We start from the raw sequence: 18,264 nt of genomic DNA, 5'->3' as shown, positions 1-18,264 counted from the left end.
TATTTTTCTAATGGTTGACAGGCACAGAAAGTCAACCCGCATTGTGTATGTGCATAATAGACAGGCGTGCTCCAAGGGTCCTCACATGCGCGTGGGTCAGGAATTCTCCAAATGGCCGTGCAATAATTTGCACGTTCCAAACGGAGGGTAGATTACGGCTCTGGAGCATTGTACATTACACCCACAACATGCTCTAAAAATCACTTGGGTTTAAATAAATCGAATCATCTAAAAGCAAGATAACTTACGCGACTTGGCCTAAGTTTGGTGAGAGGAAGGAAACTAAAAAAATATCGGTAAAAACAAGCTTAAGACAAATTGGTATTTGGTCAAGCAGGCTACATTATTTTTCAGCCATCTGAAATCTTTTCCCCCCCCCGATTTCATTATATAGAAATAACAATAATAGTAAAAACAAGAAACTCAAACAGCCTATCGAAAATAGGCCTACATCATTAATCATAATGCTCAGCCTTGTGTTTATTTAAGAAAGAAAAAAACTTATTTATATCTGAAGGCTATTCAAAATTGCCTTGTAAATTTGTCTAATTTATATTGAAACGTACTGTATTCAAATCAATGTAAACACTGCTTTTGAAAATAAAAATATTTTGTATCGTATTTTGCAGTCAGGCGTTTAAAATATCCCAAAATAATAATAATAGAGTTATATAAAATTAACAATCATGGTATTTGTTTTGGGGATTTATAGTACCAGGAAACTGTGTCTCGTAGGAAAAATGAGTGCTTCTTAGGGACTTATATTTAGAAACTGTAGACTGCACGTCTCGTGTCAGGTTAGTTTGACATGTCTTATTTCTGGGCCTCACGCAGATACAGGCGTAGATTTGGTAATAATTCTACATGATTGGCTCACGAGGGCTAGTGGGGAGGTAATGCGGAAGCATGTGGAGTATGTGCAGCCGCAGTGTGAAAATGATCGCAATGCCGCGAGCATGACCGGATCTCAGCGAGCGAGAGATGATTCATTCAGCCAGGCCACTTTACCACATGTGGGCGGAGCGTTCTAAACGCTGCGCGCCTATTGGCAGAGACCACTGGTGATTGACGTGAGGCAGCCCCGCCCATCTTCTGCCCTGGTTATTGGCACTTTAACGAATCCCGGCCACTGCCTCGGTGTCTGTGCGCGTTGACAGACCGATGAGACTGTTTTAAATAGACTGTCGCTTCGTTTTCAGCGTCTTTGTCACATCGCCCGTGGTAATTAGCTACTGAAGCGGACTATTCTGACTCGAGGAATGCTAGATTAAGTGCTGTTGCAAATGCACTTCTCGTGAACTTCTTTCTCGGCCAATCTGTCTTCTTGGTTTGTTACCATGGCTGAGAAACGACGGTCCCCGTGTACTATGAGCCTCAAAGCGCACGCATTCTCAGTAGAAGCGCTTATTGGCACGGAGAAAAAAAGAAAGCTGGAGGAGGACAACGAGAACTGTTTTGAGGAGGTACACGAAGTGTCGAACCCGACAGAAAGCCCGCAACCCCGGACTGGGAGAACTTGTCCAAGCAGCAGGAGTTGCGAGACAGACTGCGCAAGCGACGAATCCCGTAAGTAGCCTTCTGGAGTTCTGACTGAAAATAAAACGGTTAGAAATATAGTTAGGCTATGCGTGAAACGTACGCGAAACAAACCAAAAGTATTGCCTAATACAATTTTATATTTGTAATTCTCTCGGCTGAAAAGTAACACTGTACGAAGAAAATATCCCCGATGTTATTCTGTGTTCCTCTCGTATGTTATCCAGTATAGTTCTGCAAATTATAACTGGCTTCTAAATAAATACTAACCAATAATTAACATTAAAGAATAGAGCCTTTTAACTAACAAAATCTTGTAAAATCAATCCATAAATCAATAAATTTCAGAGGCATTTTTACCTGAGTTGTAATTTAGAGATGTAATGAAGTCAGGATGACAAAAAGACGAGAAATACAGTGTATAAATACAAAATAACACAGTTATGAGTCTCAGAAATATAGGCACTAAGAGAGTGACTAATCTATTCTGTGTTTATGAGTTTGGCCACAATCATAAACACTCAAATTAACTTGCCTTCACAAAAGCCTACATAGGCCTACTCGCAAAAAAAGAAAAAAAGAAAAGCTGGAATAAAATGTATAAGTCGATTCACTTTTTTGATGTCTCTTAGAATTTTTCTTAAAGTAAACTAATGCAGTTCTTGTAATTCGTCATAAATGCATTAGGCTACTTAAATTTAATTCTTAATAATAATTCCATGACTGATTAGCCTATGGCGCCAAACAAAATAAATGAACAAAAAAATAAATAAAATCAAGGTTATTTATAATTGCATTGTAATGTTTAACAGCATATAATATGACATATAAAACGTCTATAAATATATGCAATGACTTCTGACCCAGAAAGAAAAAACGAGTCAGAAAACCATCGCAAATTCTTTTGCATGCCACTTTAAAACTCGTTACTGCAGCAATAGTTTAAATGAAAAGTTTTCTGCAGGCTGTTAAAATATACAATAATTAAGAGACTACTTTTTCTGTCTTTCTCAGCGGAGTCTGAGGACGTGTTGTTGGATAGCCCACAACCTGCATCCCAAAGCTCGCAGGTTCTCGTGCAATCAGGAGAGGAGATGCGCGTGGACCTGCAGGGCTCAGATTTATGGAAGCGATTCCACGAGATAGGAACTGAAATGATCATCACCAAAGCCGGCAGGTGCATCACACAAAACATGCTGCACAATTTAACATAAAATCACCATATTCAATATTTGAAAATGGTAATACAAAGACACTTTTTATATTCTTATTAAAATATAAGACCAATTTTTTTTTAATTGAATTAGTCTGAATTAAATATCTAGTCTCTTTTGAAAGATGTTAGATGTAAATGTTACTTTCAGATAGGCCTACATGGAATTGAATACTGAATTTAACCGCAGGGATCAGGGCAAAAATGTCCCTAAAAATAGGCCTACCCAAATGTTTATAGTGTTACAGCGCTTATATTGGCATATTTTAGAACATTTTTACTTATTTATTTAGACATGATTTTTTTGCATTATTTACAGCTGTTTGTATTTGATGTTGATTTATGTGGAATTGTATTTATTCACTGACAATATATTTAAATTAATTGACAACTATAATAGCCTAATTAAATTAATTGAAATGTTTTTGGGGAAAAAAAGGTAGGCTATTTGACGTAAACGTAACGTGCTTTTTTTTGTTATAAAAATTATCCCCAAAATAAAAACTGCGCTCTTAGTGTGGATTTTGCCCCAATGTGATGTAGGGCTATAATGAAAATACTAACATACAATGTAATTTTATCCCAGGCGAATGTTTCCCGCGATGAGAGTTAAGATTGCGGGACTGGATCCTCATCAACAGTATTATATCGCTATGGATATAGTTCCTGTCGACAACAAACGGTACAGGTGAGCAATTTACGAAACCTGTCTTCCCAAATGTTCGCTGCAGGGCAGCCTGTTGTAGGCTATTGTAGACAAACGATCAAAACAGTCTAAAATGCTCAAACATAATATTGAACATTTTGAACTAACCGTCTCCACAAATGGCACTCCGGGACTTTGTTGACATGTTCAGTCCGGCCTTTTGCGATGCCCTTTTGGGAGCTTGACCTGCTGGTCTTGAAGGTCATGAGACAACTGTAGTCAAAACAAATTCATAACGCGTTAGTTTATGGCGGGCTGCTCTGTGTATCTGAACATTTTTGTACAGCTGTAAAGACACAGTAGGCTACATGGATTATGAGGGTTCTGAATCTCCAGTTAAAGTTTAAACTCCACAGGTTGGGGGAGTCTTAAAAAAAAAAAGAAATATATATATATATATATATATATTACATATATATGTTTCAGCAGATTTTTCGAACAATGTTTTGTAACCACAAACTTCTAAATTCAAAAAGTCTGCTAAATCAAAGTCCGCTAAAATAGAGTTGGCGTTTGGAAGTAACCATAGCAACAGTAAAGTGCTTTCAGTTCATTATCGGTCTACAAAATATCACTGCTGTCATTGTATTATTATTATTTACATAAAACACATAGGCTATATCACAGAAATCTGTTTTGTTTTAAAGATCTTTACGATCGTAGATCTCTACTAGGGTCACAACAAGACATTTGGGTTGCGCTCAACGAAACTCAAAAACATTGCATTCAAAAAATTACTGACAAATTGCTTTGAAACGTCGAGCCGTGTATAATATTATATCAAATTCATATTATGTAAAATTCACAGTATGTGACAGACTCTTTTTTTTTTCCATTCTAAGGTACGTGTACCACAGCTCGAAGTGGATGGTAGCGGGTAACGCCGACTCTCCTGTCCCTCCGCGCGTCTACATTCATCCGGATTCGCCTGCTTCAGGCGAGACGTGGATGCGCCAAGTTATAAGCTTCGACAAACTCAAAGTGACCAATAACGAGCTCGACGACCAAGGCCATGTGAGTGAATCTTTTGTTATTTATATCCAAGAGGAATTTATTTAATATAGATGTTTTTCTGTACAGCTGAATAAAACGCACATTTATTCTATGTTGGGCCCAAGAGGAAAACTGTAAACATGAAGGTTTGATGAATTAGTGAAGCAGAGCTTCAGAATTTCCTTCTGTGATCCTGAAATAAATAAAATGTTATAATTAGACAACTCTTTTCATGCACCCCATACACACATGCTAGCCATTGTCGCCCGGTGTGCATTTTGTTTTGCTGTATTATTTTAAAGGCCTAAACATGTTGTAATGTGGAGGGTTGTAAACAAACTCAATTGAAAGCATCCCCAGGGCGAGGCAGTTAAAGGCCTGTTTGGCCTTTGAAAATGGAGGCATGTGTGTTTTTATTGAGGTAGAAAACTGCTTTGGTAATTCCTCCGTTTCCCACTCTAAACACGGATGCGCGATGTAATGTTTTCCAGATAATTCTGCATTCTATGCACAAGTACCAGCCCCGTGTCCACGTCATCCGTAAGGAGTGCGGTGAAGAACTCTCACCCGTTAAGGCGGTTCCCACTGGGGATGGTGTCAAAGCATTTTCCTTCCCTGAAACTGTCTTCACGACGGTGACTGCATACCAAAACCAACAGGTAACTGATACCACATCATGCTATAACTGTCCGATGCACAATTTGATAACATCAATCATAAAAGCTGCTACTCAGGGTCACATCAGTTCTTGAAATGAAGAGGACATCGTAAGGCTCAGTGCCTTTTCTTTTTATTAGATTGCATTATTACGGCTTGATTTTTATAAAACAAATAAAGATGCAGGAAAGCCATGTCTGCCACAGCAAAAAAATACCTATATATTTTTAAATCCAAGCAAGCAAGACAAAATATTAATGCACATTAGCTTAACACTGCTTTAGAAAGAAAAATGTAAAAAAAAAAACAATCACAACAGAAGCAAGTATCAATAATTTCAACAATTTTATTATTTTGTTACAAGATACGCAAAACTAAATTGTAATTAGCCAAAAAACAGAAATCAACACAAAATCTGGACTCTATACTAGCCTGTATAATTTTGAAATAATTTGTTTTTGCCTTGGGTACAGTACTATCCTCATTATGCTGCTCATAGAAAATGTATAAAGCTATTCTATTGTGACAATAACAGTTTTTTTTTATATTAAACCCAATTAAATTGCAAAACTCTCTTATTTAGATTACTCTGCTAGGAAAAATGACCTAATTTACAAGATGTTTAATTGAAATAATTATACAAATTGCCTAAAGGTGTTGGGAGTTGAAGGGCTCTTGTTCTCTGCATTCATAGATCAAAGCCTCTATGAGACTGAAAGAATGAGCAGCACCCCATAAAGGGCAATTTATTTATAAAGGGCACAGTTACATAAGTGTTTATTCAGGCATATGCATCATCTTTCCTGTGCCAACAGTTTAGAAGCAATGTATTGATAAATTGCAACACAGAAAAAAATAAGTATTTTAGAAATTGTATTTTTGGATATTTTTCATTGCAATTTAAGTTTGTTTTGATTTGCTAAAACGGATTAATTCCAGAGCATGTTTTAGATAAGTTAGAGCTCGAAATCTTATCATCATTTGCATGTTAACTGCCAAGTTTTAGAAATGATGTCATCCGTTTGTCTGAGCTTATAAAAACACAACACACATGCTCTCTCACACACACATACGGAAGCAAAAAGCTTATAAAATAAACCCACACACATTGCATTGTGGGATAAGGGTCATTGGTGCTAGGTCAGGGAATTTGACATTACAGGCTTTGGGTCAGTAAGGAGAATGTGTTTTGTGTGTGGATCTTTTACAGATAACAAGACTGAAGATCGACAGGAACCCATTTGCAAAAGGATTCAGAGACTCAGGAAGAAACAGGTAAATATAGTAAATTATATGTACAGATCTTCGTTAGATCAGTAACTAGACTAATACTGGAAAACTGAGGGAAAATGTTTCCCAAGGTTTTTAAATACATTTTTATTGATGTCAAAAATTGATCACAGCTGAGTCAAACCCATCTAACACAGAACAGATCATAGTCTTTCTAAATTTGGACAACGTCTTTTCTGTAAGGCAGTACAGAAATGACACTTAATTACACTTATTTTTCTCTAGCTTTCTTTCAGGCAACAAAACGTTTTAGTTTTTTCGTTCAACTTCTCTTCTGACATCAGTATAAAGTTATTTCTATCAAACCATATTAAAGGATTATCAGATAATTGGTTATCCAAAGGAAAAAAAAGTCTTCTTTCAGCCAAACTTAAAGATTCCAGCAAAGCCCAGACAAAATAAACATAACAACAGCGTCACATTAAAAGCCATTACACAAAAATAAATGTATAAATGAAAATACACAGCACAATAAAAATAATCTCCATCTTCACATAAAACAAGAGAAATAATAAACGCGCAAACAGGAAATGGAGGCTGTGCAGAAAGAAGGCTTGTGCGACGCTGACTCGCAAGCTCAGTGGGGAAGTTAAACTCTGCTCATTAGTTTTAAACGAGAGCATTTTTAACACCCCGCAGAATCACACCAGACCACATACAACCACTATTCCTCCGTCCCTCTGCGAGGTCTCACAGAGCACTTAGACCGAGCCCCGTGGCTCAGTGTTACAGGAAAAGTTAAGCAGTTTGCTAAACAAACTCGGCCACTTGATAGCTCAAGTGGTGTGGCTGATAAAACTGGGGCCGAAACAAGTCGAGGCATCTTGTGTGAATTATCGCCTGAGTGGTACTGCGGAGGGGGTGGGGTAACGTCCACGCTAACAAGGCGCACCGAGCACCACCATTACTTCCAGAAAAAGCAAGAAAATACCCCCCTCGCTCTCCCTTTTTCTTTCTCTCTCCTCGTAAAGCTTTAACTGTGGCTTCCTGCACTCTATGTCTGATCCCACCGATAAAGCTATGTGAAAATAATTATAGCCTTGCCATCGCACACACTTTATGTTCTTCATTACCTGCTCTGCTTTACTGCTCAAATACACACTGATAAGGAAAGGGCCTTGCACTAAGTTGACTGGCAGGACTGAACACACCGTTGGAAAGTTAAGCCAGTTCCAGAACTTTTCTGCTAAGCTGACTGAGAGCTTTACCAAATTACACTCACCTTTGTATTTGTAAGCATATTGAGCGTTCTTATATATATTTAATCAGAATGCTTGCGTGTTGTAGGATGGGACTAGAGGCTCTGGTTGAGTCGTATGCATTCTGGCGGCCCTCACTGAGAACTCTGACATTTGAGGACATCCCTGGAATCACTAAACAAGGTACCATATGTATGTATGTATTTGTGTGTGTGTTTCCCTGCTTTAATATATCATTGCACAATGGGTTTCTAAGTATTTGTTATAAATTAAGGTGCATCACATTAGTGAAATTGCAGAGAAAATTCGCAAGCAAAAAGATCCGTTGTCTTTTCTCAGTAACAGAGATGTAAGAAGCACTGCTCACAACAAGCAGGATTTTGTTGCTCAATGTCGAAAATTCATGTGACCGATTTGAAAATGAGCGAAATTTGTGTGAGGAATTTTTTCGTTCTCATGCTAAACTTCTGATCGCACAGATTCCTACTGGAAATGCAAGTGAAAATTTTGCAGAGCAACGATAAATGTGACCGCATCTTTACATTAATTTCTTTGGAATAACTTGTACAAAAGAGTTGTGCATCCTCAGAGGGATAGTTAACCCTTTAACCTGACTTTTTGTGGAAGCTATATAAATTATGAAAGATTTTTCTTTTTTGGGTGAACTATTTCTGAAAGAATTTGAGAATGCCTTTTGCATTCAAATTCAATTCCTGAAATAGGATGCAGAATTGCAATTTTAATGGATGCATGGAAGCAGAATTAAAGAATTCAAAGAAAATAATATAACAAAAATTTTCATATGAAAATGAAATATGAAAATAAGCCAATTCTTCAAGTACAATTCTTTTAAATTAGGAAATTGAAGTAATAAAAAAAAAAGTAAGAATAAATTAGATTTTATGTTTACTATAAACCTTATGTATCTCCGTCCTTTTTCAGCACTGCGCTTGTTGTCTAATGTCTTCTGTTTGTATTTCCTCTGCGTGAAGGTATAAATCGAAGTTGTACGAATTTATGAATGAACCGCTCATTTTAAAATGACATTTGTTATGACATCTGGTTCGAACATTACAATGCATATGGTAACTTTCATTAACTCTACAATACGTAAATCCACTTCACCGGCTACTGCAAAAACAAAAGTTCCAAGACAAAATTCTAAAAATGTTTCTCTGATGCAAAAGATCTATAGTTTATTTTTTATGTTTTATGTGTATGTGTTGTATTAATCACATGTATGGCTGCTCACAGGTGCAGCTGGCTCTCACGGTGTTGTTGGGTCTTCAGGACACACGCATCTGCTGTCCTCGTCTTCATGCTCTTCCCCTACATTCCACCTGGGTTCTGGGGCGGGGCCGGTGTGTGATTACTCCACCTGCAGTCGAACAAGCCACCCACTCCATCGCTACGCCCCTCCCCTCTCCGCAGACTCCTACAGTCGATTGGCCAGCCCAGCAGCAGATGCGTTTTCCACTACTCGGAGCTCCACGTATGTGAGCGGGACCGAAGGTGAAGCGTTCTCGTGCACACAGACTGGCCTGCCAATCCAGATCCACAGCATGCCAAGCACAACCTCCCAGCTGCAGTACCTAATGCCCAGCCACACCCATAATGCGTTTTCCACCAATCAGAGCACACAGGGATCCTATAACGGATTCCGCCTGCACAGTCCATATGGTCTGTATGGTTACAACTTCTCCACTTCTCCCCGCCTGGCCACCAGCCCTGAAAAGGCAGCAGCTACGCAAACATCATTCCTTGGCTGCTCCCCTAGCGGGACACTGACGGACAGGCAGGTTCTATCCACTGTGGACAGTCTGCACATGCTCAGTAGTAGTCAACAGAATCTTTTTGACTCACGGACTTTGGGGCTGACCACCTCCACCTCCCAGGTAACAGCCTACATGGCTTGACCTGCATCCCAAAAACTTTGTCGGACTTCAAACTCAGCTAAGAATGTTTTTTTTGAGTATAATCTAGTTTTTGGGACTAGTCGATAGCACCACTTCTAATCTGTTGGAGGTTCATCACGCAAATCTGCAATATCATTTATGTTTTGTGTAAATGACAGCTGAAGATCACATTGAGGATATTTTTAATAGACTTTTTATTTTGAAAATCATTCTGATGAAGCGGCACAGACCATTATTGGACACCAGCGTACGAAAATGCCTGAAGAATCATGTGAGAAACCCAGAAAACACTTTACAGACACAGTTTCACGGCATAAAAGGACATCAACCATCGGATCTCATCAAGGTTCAATGACACCCATGAACTGCTGGTAGAAGTGTAAGGAGTTTAACAGAGGACTTTTGAGGCTGGACTCAGCGTCTTATAGACAATAAAACAGAGTTTGGCACTTAAAAGTGAGCAGACTGAAAAAAAGACAGGAAGTGATGTCACAAACAGTGACACAGTTTGCTAGGTGACAATCAGCAGGTAACTATGTCAAACGTCTTACTTGTTTGTGCTGAGGTTTTCAGCACAGCCAATCAGCATCTATGGCAGGTAATGTGTTTTAAACTAAAACTGGACTAGGAAAAAGCAAACGTGGCCTAGTGTTTACAAATTCTCTCCAAGTTGAAGGGTTTTGGTCTGGATCAGCACTGCTGTCTGAGTCTTGGAACAGATAGGGTTGAATGAAATCTGATCCGAGATGATAATTCTCACACTTTATAAATACAACCATTGGCATTCTTCAGAAGGATTATAGTCCTGCCACGAGATACATGCTGATTCCAGGTCAGCTGTCTCACTCTCAATCCAACGACTGAAAATAATGCTTTTCCTTTGCAGACATGTTAGCTTTTGCTAATTTACTTACTAAATGTAATTTTTCACAAATATGGAGAATATGAATATTACTGATACTGTGTAAAGATTTCACTTGCACTTACGGCAATTTTAAATACTTGCTTTTTAATATTCAGACTTTTTTGCCAGAGTGGCCACAATAGACACTTCCTCCATGTATGACTCTTGTTGGCCTGAAAATTTGAAAACCCTTTGAGCCAAATAAAAATATATCCATATGCTAAAGGATAATCGTGGAGTGTGTGCCTGTGTGTTTCAGCATCAGATGCTTCTCTTGGGGTCAGGCAAAGGTTCTGAATGCCTAACAAATGAAAAATACCACCAGGGGCTCCAGGAGAGGTGCACACACACAAACAAAATGCATGCACACAAAGACATAAAATTTGAACCTGAAACCTTACAGTTTAAATAAAAAAAGGGAACTTTTGTCACCGAAAGATCATACATGTCAACAAAACTTTTTTGTTTATGCAAAATGGTAAACAAGTGTGACATTACACACACCATCTTTGTGTACTTGTAATGTGGTTAAGTTTCACTTTAAAATGTTATGGAGGAGGTTATGAATACTACTAACTTTCAACACCTAATATACTGTAAATATAAAAACAAATTAAGGGGAATTAAAACTGTATGAATTTTAGCTTATATTTTTAAACTAGGAATTGGTACTAGCAGTCTACTGTTGTAATACATGCTATTACTAGTAGGACAGGGTCAGTCTTCAGAACTGGAACCAGTGAGACACCTGTTATGAACTGAAGGTGATGGACAAACAGCATATGCAGAGCGAGAGAGAAGGTTGTTGGGTGCTTTTTTATTTTAGAACAGAGGAATGGTTGGCTTGCTGTATCCCCCTAACAGGTGACAGCCCCCCTATGCTTGGCAAACCTTACATACACCCATATCCTTATGCACACACACTCAGACACCTCACATTACTGGCTCATTATCAGTAAACCTGAGGACATTAACACTCTTGAGGCCAGTAAAGAGCAGTTTATGTAAAATGCATGCTTAAATTGTAAGGTGTGTTTTTTAAATTGACTACATAATATACAAACAAACTCAAATTCACACACACACACACACACACACACACACACACACACACACACACACACACACACAGTGTAGATATAAATAGATAGATATATACACATACATACAGAGAAGAATTATTTACATATACACACACAAACACACACACATAGATAATATAACTTTTTAATAATAGTAATAACCATTATCAGTCCATTTAAATAGGAGTAATAATTCAAATAGTTTATTTCTGCCCATAATGATTTTCATATCCAGCAATAAAGTGTAATTCAATTCAACTACAGATGCTTTTTAGATTGACTGGCTAGCATGCCTTGTGTACTGGTCAGCACTGTTCTGCCAGGGCTCTCTTTTCCTGTCAGTGTATTGGCATACGGGATCATCTTTCGGTCCCTCAGTGCCTGGCACTATCATCTCTCTACACGGCCAACACTGTGTTACATTTTCACACTCCTGAGTTTGTCTCACAGACGTTAATTATGCACTTCTAGTGGATTTTTATTGATTGTGCAATCTATCTTTTGCACATTTACATCTGTTCAACATTCTAAGTACAGAGAGTTACCGAAAATTACGTCAGAGCTTAAGTCATTAAGACCCCAAAACAACCTACAAAAGGGCAGAACATTACGTTCGACCGTTCACACAAATCATGAATAATTCATTCTTGTTTAACAGCTCCTCATACGCCCATTATGGTTTGGGAAGAAAGCATGCCTTATTTCCATCTGTGCAACTCGGGCCACATCACATAACCATGCACTGTTACATATATTCATCCGTGTGTCTCCTGGTACATTACCAAACTTATGACATTCAACTTCAATACCCACTAATAGCATGCTTATGGTTCACTTTAGTGAGGAGCCTTGTGTTCTGCATTGCATATGACTACTACAAACTCTGGATACTAGATGATATTTTAGAAATCCATGTCTTTTGCGCTATAATGTGGTCAAGCACTCACGACACATCATAAAAAAGTTTTCTGCTAAGTGTAAGTACACAGGTAAGTACCCATAAATCAGAATATGCTCCTTGAAGTGTGCTGAAAAAAATGTCTAATTTCAACATTAAAAAGCTGTAAAAATGCTATACTTAAAAACCTGTGGTAACACTTTTAAGGTGTCCTTGTTACACGTTACATGTACTTCCTATTATAATAACAATTAATTATGCATAATCATATGCCAATAACCCTAAGCCAAACCCTAATCCTAACCCTAACCATATAGTAAGTACATGTAGTTAATTAATATTACTCAGTAGTATTTAAATGTATAATTACACTGTAACAAGGACACCTTCAAATAAAGTGTAAACAAACCTGTCAATTGGTAAAAAGCAAGTTACTGTAATAGACCTATTAGGGCACTTTGAGTAATTTTACAGTGAAATACTGATAAATGTTCAGTCTTTTGAAGTAAAAAAAAGTCATCATATAATTAACAGTGAAAAAAGCCCAGAATTACCTGTATTAGGATTTAAATTTGATGCTATTTAAACAATTATGTTTCATATTAGTTTGTGGTATCAATTATGTACACATGGGTTTTAGCTTATGTTGTTTATTTAATGTTTATTGCATTATTTTAATGTCACGTGTGCATTATTTTAATGTCACATGTGTTACCATGATGATGTTTTGTGTTCGTGTGCATGACACTGTGCATCTTTTATATATTAGTATTTAGCAGCTTGTGGAAAAGTTACTTCAATGATGAACTTGTAGTATGATGTAATATTAACATTATATCAGTTGATGAAATTTACGTTCAGTCCTGTAAAACCTATAATGTTGCTACCATACTTTTACAGTAAAGTTCTGGCAACCACTGCTGCCTTTTTTCAAGGATATACTTTTACACTGAATGAAGAGGAAACAGATAAAACTACTATTTTTATTTTTTTTTTGGTTCGTTCATATTTTACCTCTGTCCCATCGTCATTAACAAATAGGGTTTAACTTTGGGATTATACATTGTGTTAGTCTCAACACCAGTGGCCAATTCATTATCATAGCAACTGCATTTATTAATGTTTATGGTTATAATTTTGCTATTTAATTATTTAATGTTTATGGCCCATTTTGCACAATAAGCCTTACAATATAAGAACTTTAAATTGAAATCCTCATTTTGTGAATGCATATGTAACGCGCACTGAGTAGCGCTCGGTTCACAATTACTAAGTTATTATGTGACCACAACTGTGGTACAGTGGTAACTACATAGGATTGCTTGGACCAGAAATCAGAAGACAAGGGTCGACTCACTAGAGCAGTGATCCTCAAATCTGGCTCGCGAGATCCACTTTCCTGCAGAGTTTAGCTCTAACCCTAATCAAACACACCTGAGTTTGCTAATCAATGTCTTCAGGATCATTAGAAAATCACAGGTAGGTTTGTTTGATTAGGGTTGGAGCTAAACTCTGCAGGAAAGTGGATCTCGCGAGCCAGATTTGAGGATCACTGCACTAGAGCAAAAGGCAGCAGAAGGACAGCAAAATAACAGTAAAACAAAATAACTACTAGGACTACTGAGATGCAGTTAATCAAAGAAAAGGTAAGTGTATTGTTCTGATTTTTTTTTTTTATTAATTGTAACCGGTTGAAATTGAAATGATGATAGAAAACAAACAAAACAACAACACACAATATTTCAAAACGATAGTAGGCACAAAAATAACAAGATATTAGAGTTCAAAACTAGTTCAGTGTCTCCAAATTTCAACATCAATCTCTGAAATTCAACCTCAGGTTTTTTTTTAATTTTCAATATCAGTCTCTCAGTATCAAGTTCAGAAAACAGTCTTCAAATCAGAGTCTCAATTCTGATTGTTAATGAACAGTAATGTTCATTAATAGACGAAACAGTTCAGTCCATGAGAAAAAAAACAAATTTTGTCTCCAGGGAAATCCAGGTGAATTTCAAGAAAAAATAAATAAATAAAAATGTGTGCAATTCTGTCCTACCCGATCAGAAAAAATGACTTTTTACTTGGTTTCCAGGTACGAACAATGGGATGGCTCGCCAGTCCAAACCAGGAATAGGAATCCTCGGCCCGGACAAAATTCAGGATCACAGCAGCAATTCTTCAAACATTCAAAGAAGAGAGGAAAAAAAACCCCATAACAAACAAAAAACACGGCCTTGCAAAAACAAATCCAAAAACAATCAGTAACTTCAGTTCAAATAAATTCAAATAAACCGTTTCAAATTACTAAAGCGTCTGCTTCAATTATTTGTGCTCGATTAGTACACTAGAGTCTATTCAAAGTGTTAGCAAAGCTAGCACCACATGACACATTTCTCAGCGGGAAAATATCATATCTTAACAAATAATACATCTTTTAAACATTTAAACATCACTATATACACTCACAGATCGCATTAAAACACAAATAAAGCGTTTTTCAACACATTTTTACATTACTCATTCACTCTTTCAAATTCCTTTTTCACATTACTCTTCCAATAATAACATCCAACATTCAAATTAACTAAATAAATTTCTTATAAAGAATTTTGTACTCACCAAGGAGAAATGTATAAAAGAAAAAAAGAAATAAGTTTTCTTCCAAACAAATATCAATAAGGCTCTATTTCATCGGCTTTCCGCCACGTCTCGTTCAGCACTGTTGTTAATCGTCGTTCTCAAACTGGTGAATTTATAAGAGTAAATATCTTAAAAAGATCGCTATATCTGTTAACAATCCATCACTGAATCATTATGTTTTTTTTTTGTTTTTTTTTAGATAAATCCGATCAGCTGTACTTTCTATCGATCGCGTTTTTCTCTCTTCTTCCTGCTCGTACGCTCGTCTCAAACTTTTTTTTTTTTAAGTAGGGGGCGGGACTAACCTTTCACCTATCCAGTTAGAAATCACTTCAGAAACTTTTCCAGTGTGTTAATTATTTATAATAATATAAATACATTTTGCTTTGTTCTTTTCAGTCTATTAGTTTACAGTGATATAAATAAAATAATACTACCTATAAATATTAGTGACCTGGGTAACACATAATGTAGGGATTTATTTCTATTTTGTGAATTCTAAAGATATTTTTACCTATATTTTCTTTCTTTTTAAAGGTCAACAAACATTGACCTATTCCTTGTCAGAGATAGGCTGGAAAAACCTTCAGATGAGGGAGTCGAAGGGCCACGTCAAGCCCTTCTGTGTGCAGGACATTTCACTCAGATAAAACAAAAAAAAAGCAGAGAAGAATTTCCTGCAAGTGTGAAAGGACAAGTGGACAGCGTGTGTATGTCCGCTGACATTCATGGGTGTTCCAGGAAGAGCACCTGTGGTGTGCAGGGTCGAGCTGTGCTGGTGGTGGCTGATATGTGTATGTGGGGGGCGAGAGGGTCTGCGTGACCCGTTAATGGCCTGGGGGGCATTTGATGACAGTTGCAGTAATCTGAAGCTGACTGGTGTCTCTTACACTCATTTAATCTTTGTCATCAAATCCCACCATCCATCTGATTAATGGCTACAGTTCAACCCTGTTTTCAGAGCCTTATATCTTGCCATGATGAATGTCGATCTATGGCATATTTTCCTCTAATATAACCATGAAAAACTATTACGAAAGACTTCCTCATTCTCCTCCCCCCTTAACCGTTAAACTCTGTTTATGTACAGTATGTGTGTGTGTGTGTCTCTGAGAAACTGATCTCTTCTATAAATGTCTTCTCTGTATCTTGCCAGGCGTCTAAACGATCTGTGGCGTGGATAAATCAAACTGAAATGCAAATCATAGCTAAGGTCAGCTCAGCCTTCTCACAGTGACGCTCCAGTCAGCTCTCATCACACACAAGCACCTTCCATCACACGCTCATCAACAACAAGCGAACACAAAGGTATGAAAGTGTTGCTTTTATTATATTACACTTCTGAGGCAGTTATGAGGCTGAATTGCAATACTGCGACTTCAAATGTGGACGGATTAGACTTAAATACATATATATGTAAATATTGTATTTATAGCCAAATAACATGTCACAATTCTGTATTACATGTAACATTTCTTTAATTTTATTTAATTTTTGTACCTGAGCAGTCCAGTTTTCATTAATTTTGGTGCAGTTCCAGTTTGTTAAAAAAAATATCCAAAATATTGCAAAATAAATAAATTAGCCAATAACCAATATGGTTAATGTTGGTAAACTGTAGTAAATAATGCATCCATAATCTATTTAACTATATAAATACACTGCAAAGTATCATATTTCTGAAAGACAAGGCAGTTACATGTAGATATGTTGATATTTTATATTCATCTTGGTAGACAGGCATTTTATTGATATTTTTACACATATTTGGTGTTTTCTGTACAACTAAATATAGTCAGATGCTGATTTGCAACTATATGAATATGAATTTTTTTTTATGTCACTCAGTTATTGTAGTATCAAAGATACATAAAAACAATACCATTGTCCGTGACCAACAATTTTTCATGGAGGTTGGATCTTGTTTGTCTAAGTTTTTGTCCAGAATAAGCTGCCAGTGATAAAATGCCTGTTTTGTTTTGTGGACAAAATGGTATACTGTGTACTTTCATTATTATTATTAACTATTAATAATTATTGATCATAACATGAAAAGCATCACAATTCAATACGGAATTATTTGTAATTATGGTGATGTGATTACTATTGTCAAAATTTGATCTGAAATGTTTTTAAAACTTTAGAATTACAGTGTAATCCAATAGGAAAGGAAAAAAGGGGCACGTTTTTGTGTAAAGGCCAGTTAGTTAACGGCAAAGGCCATTTGTCTTTTGCACGCAGCATAAATAGTGACACCCCAAACACACACATATCTAACTTCTCTCGTCCCATTAGCAGTAGAATGCAGAGGGCTGGCATTCCCTCCTCCCCTGTCCAGTCCCCTCCTTAATGCTATGGCCAGACTTAGCACTGTCATTTATAGCACAGCACACCATCAATCTTAATAGAAGCGAGAAGTGCAAAGAGCCGATGAAACAGCAGCCATGATAACTATTTCGGCCTGGGAGAGGGAGGAGTAGGACAGGAGAGAGATGAGTGTCCAAGCCAGTAAAAGAGAGAGAAGGGGACGGGAGAGAGAATCAGTGAAATGCTTGGGAGCCCTGGGAGAGGTTTTCATGTTCCAGGAGAAAAAAAAGAGAGAGATTCAAATCGGATCATTACCTGTTTACATGACTCATCTGATGAGTGATGATAAGAATGTGTGTTTTGGCACAAATGAGTGTGTCGATTTGTAAATGTATTTTTGGGTGTTCTGAGGGAAGTATAAAAAACAAAGTTTGACACATGACTTTTAATTATGCCGTAGCATAAATAATGGGATTAGCAACAGCAAGGTCATGGATTTGATTTCCCAAAAAAATGATGTCGTATACTGTAAATGCACTGTAAAAACGATTTGGATAAATGTGCCTGCCAAATCCATAAATGTAAATGTCTGCCAAACACAACATTCAGGGATGTGTGTAAATGAACAGAAATGAATACAACTGGACTGAGATTTCCAGAGGGAAAAGTTTAAAGTTTTAGGTAAGCATTAAATGTTTATTATTTTATTTTATTTTTTTAGTTTAGTTTAGTTGGTGATTTAAAAAAAAAAATTGTCATTTGATCAATATTGGATATTATTGTACTGATATTTAATTCTCAATTAACTGTATCTAAAATAGATAAAGACAGAAAAGACCAAATCAATTGAATATGCATATTTTTTTAATTTGTACAAAAAAACCGTCTCAGGTTACTTATGTAACCATGGTTCCCTGAGTAGG

General features: G+C 36.9%; 1 protein-coding gene and 1 long non-coding RNA gene across 3 annotated transcripts in view; both read left to right on the top strand.

Annotated features, from left to right (window-relative positions):
- Positions 1-1,154: 1,154 nt before the first annotated feature.
- LOC107656541 (T-box transcription factor TBX18-like) lies at positions 1,155-10,624 on the top strand. 2 transcript variants are annotated; one of them, XM_016444423.1, is made up of 8 exons: positions 1,155-1,566; positions 2,551-2,713; positions 3,336-3,431; positions 4,298-4,469; positions 4,940-5,107; positions 6,316-6,380; positions 7,683-7,777; positions 8,849-10,624. In XM_016444423.1, exons 1-8 carry the CDS (start codon positions 1,338-1,340, stop codon positions 9,508-9,510), a joined length of 1,650 nt encoding a protein of 549 aa, XP_016299909.1. In that variant the 5' UTR covers positions 1,155-1,337; the 3' UTR covers positions 9,511-10,624. The 2 variants fall into 2 exon arrangements, with proteins under 2 accessions (XP_016299909.1, XP_016299908.1); XM_016444422.1 differs by having other exon boundaries at positions 3,336-3,437.
- A 5,664-nt stretch (positions 10,625-16,288) lies between these two features.
- The window catches only part of LOC107656540 (uncharacterized), a 7,236-nt gene continuing 5,260 nt past the window's right edge, over positions 16,289-18,264 (top strand). The window contains exon 1 of the long non-coding RNA XR_001630581.1: positions 16,289-16,342. This is a non-coding gene — a long non-coding RNA (uncharacterized LOC107656540). The remainder of the gene's footprint in view (positions 16,343-18,264) is intronic.

The sequence above is a fragment of the Sinocyclocheilus anshuiensis genome, unplaced genomic scaffold (assembly GCF_001515605.1).
Source record: "Sinocyclocheilus anshuiensis isolate Anshui unplaced genomic scaffold, SAMN03320099.WGS_v1.1 scaffold1639, whole genome shotgun sequence".
Lineage (NCBI taxonomy): Eukaryota > Metazoa > Chordata > Actinopteri > Cypriniformes > Cyprinidae > Sinocyclocheilus > Sinocyclocheilus anshuiensis.
The sequence above is the reverse complement of the archived record's forward strand: the minus strand, read 5'-3'. Positions and strand labels throughout refer to the sequence as shown.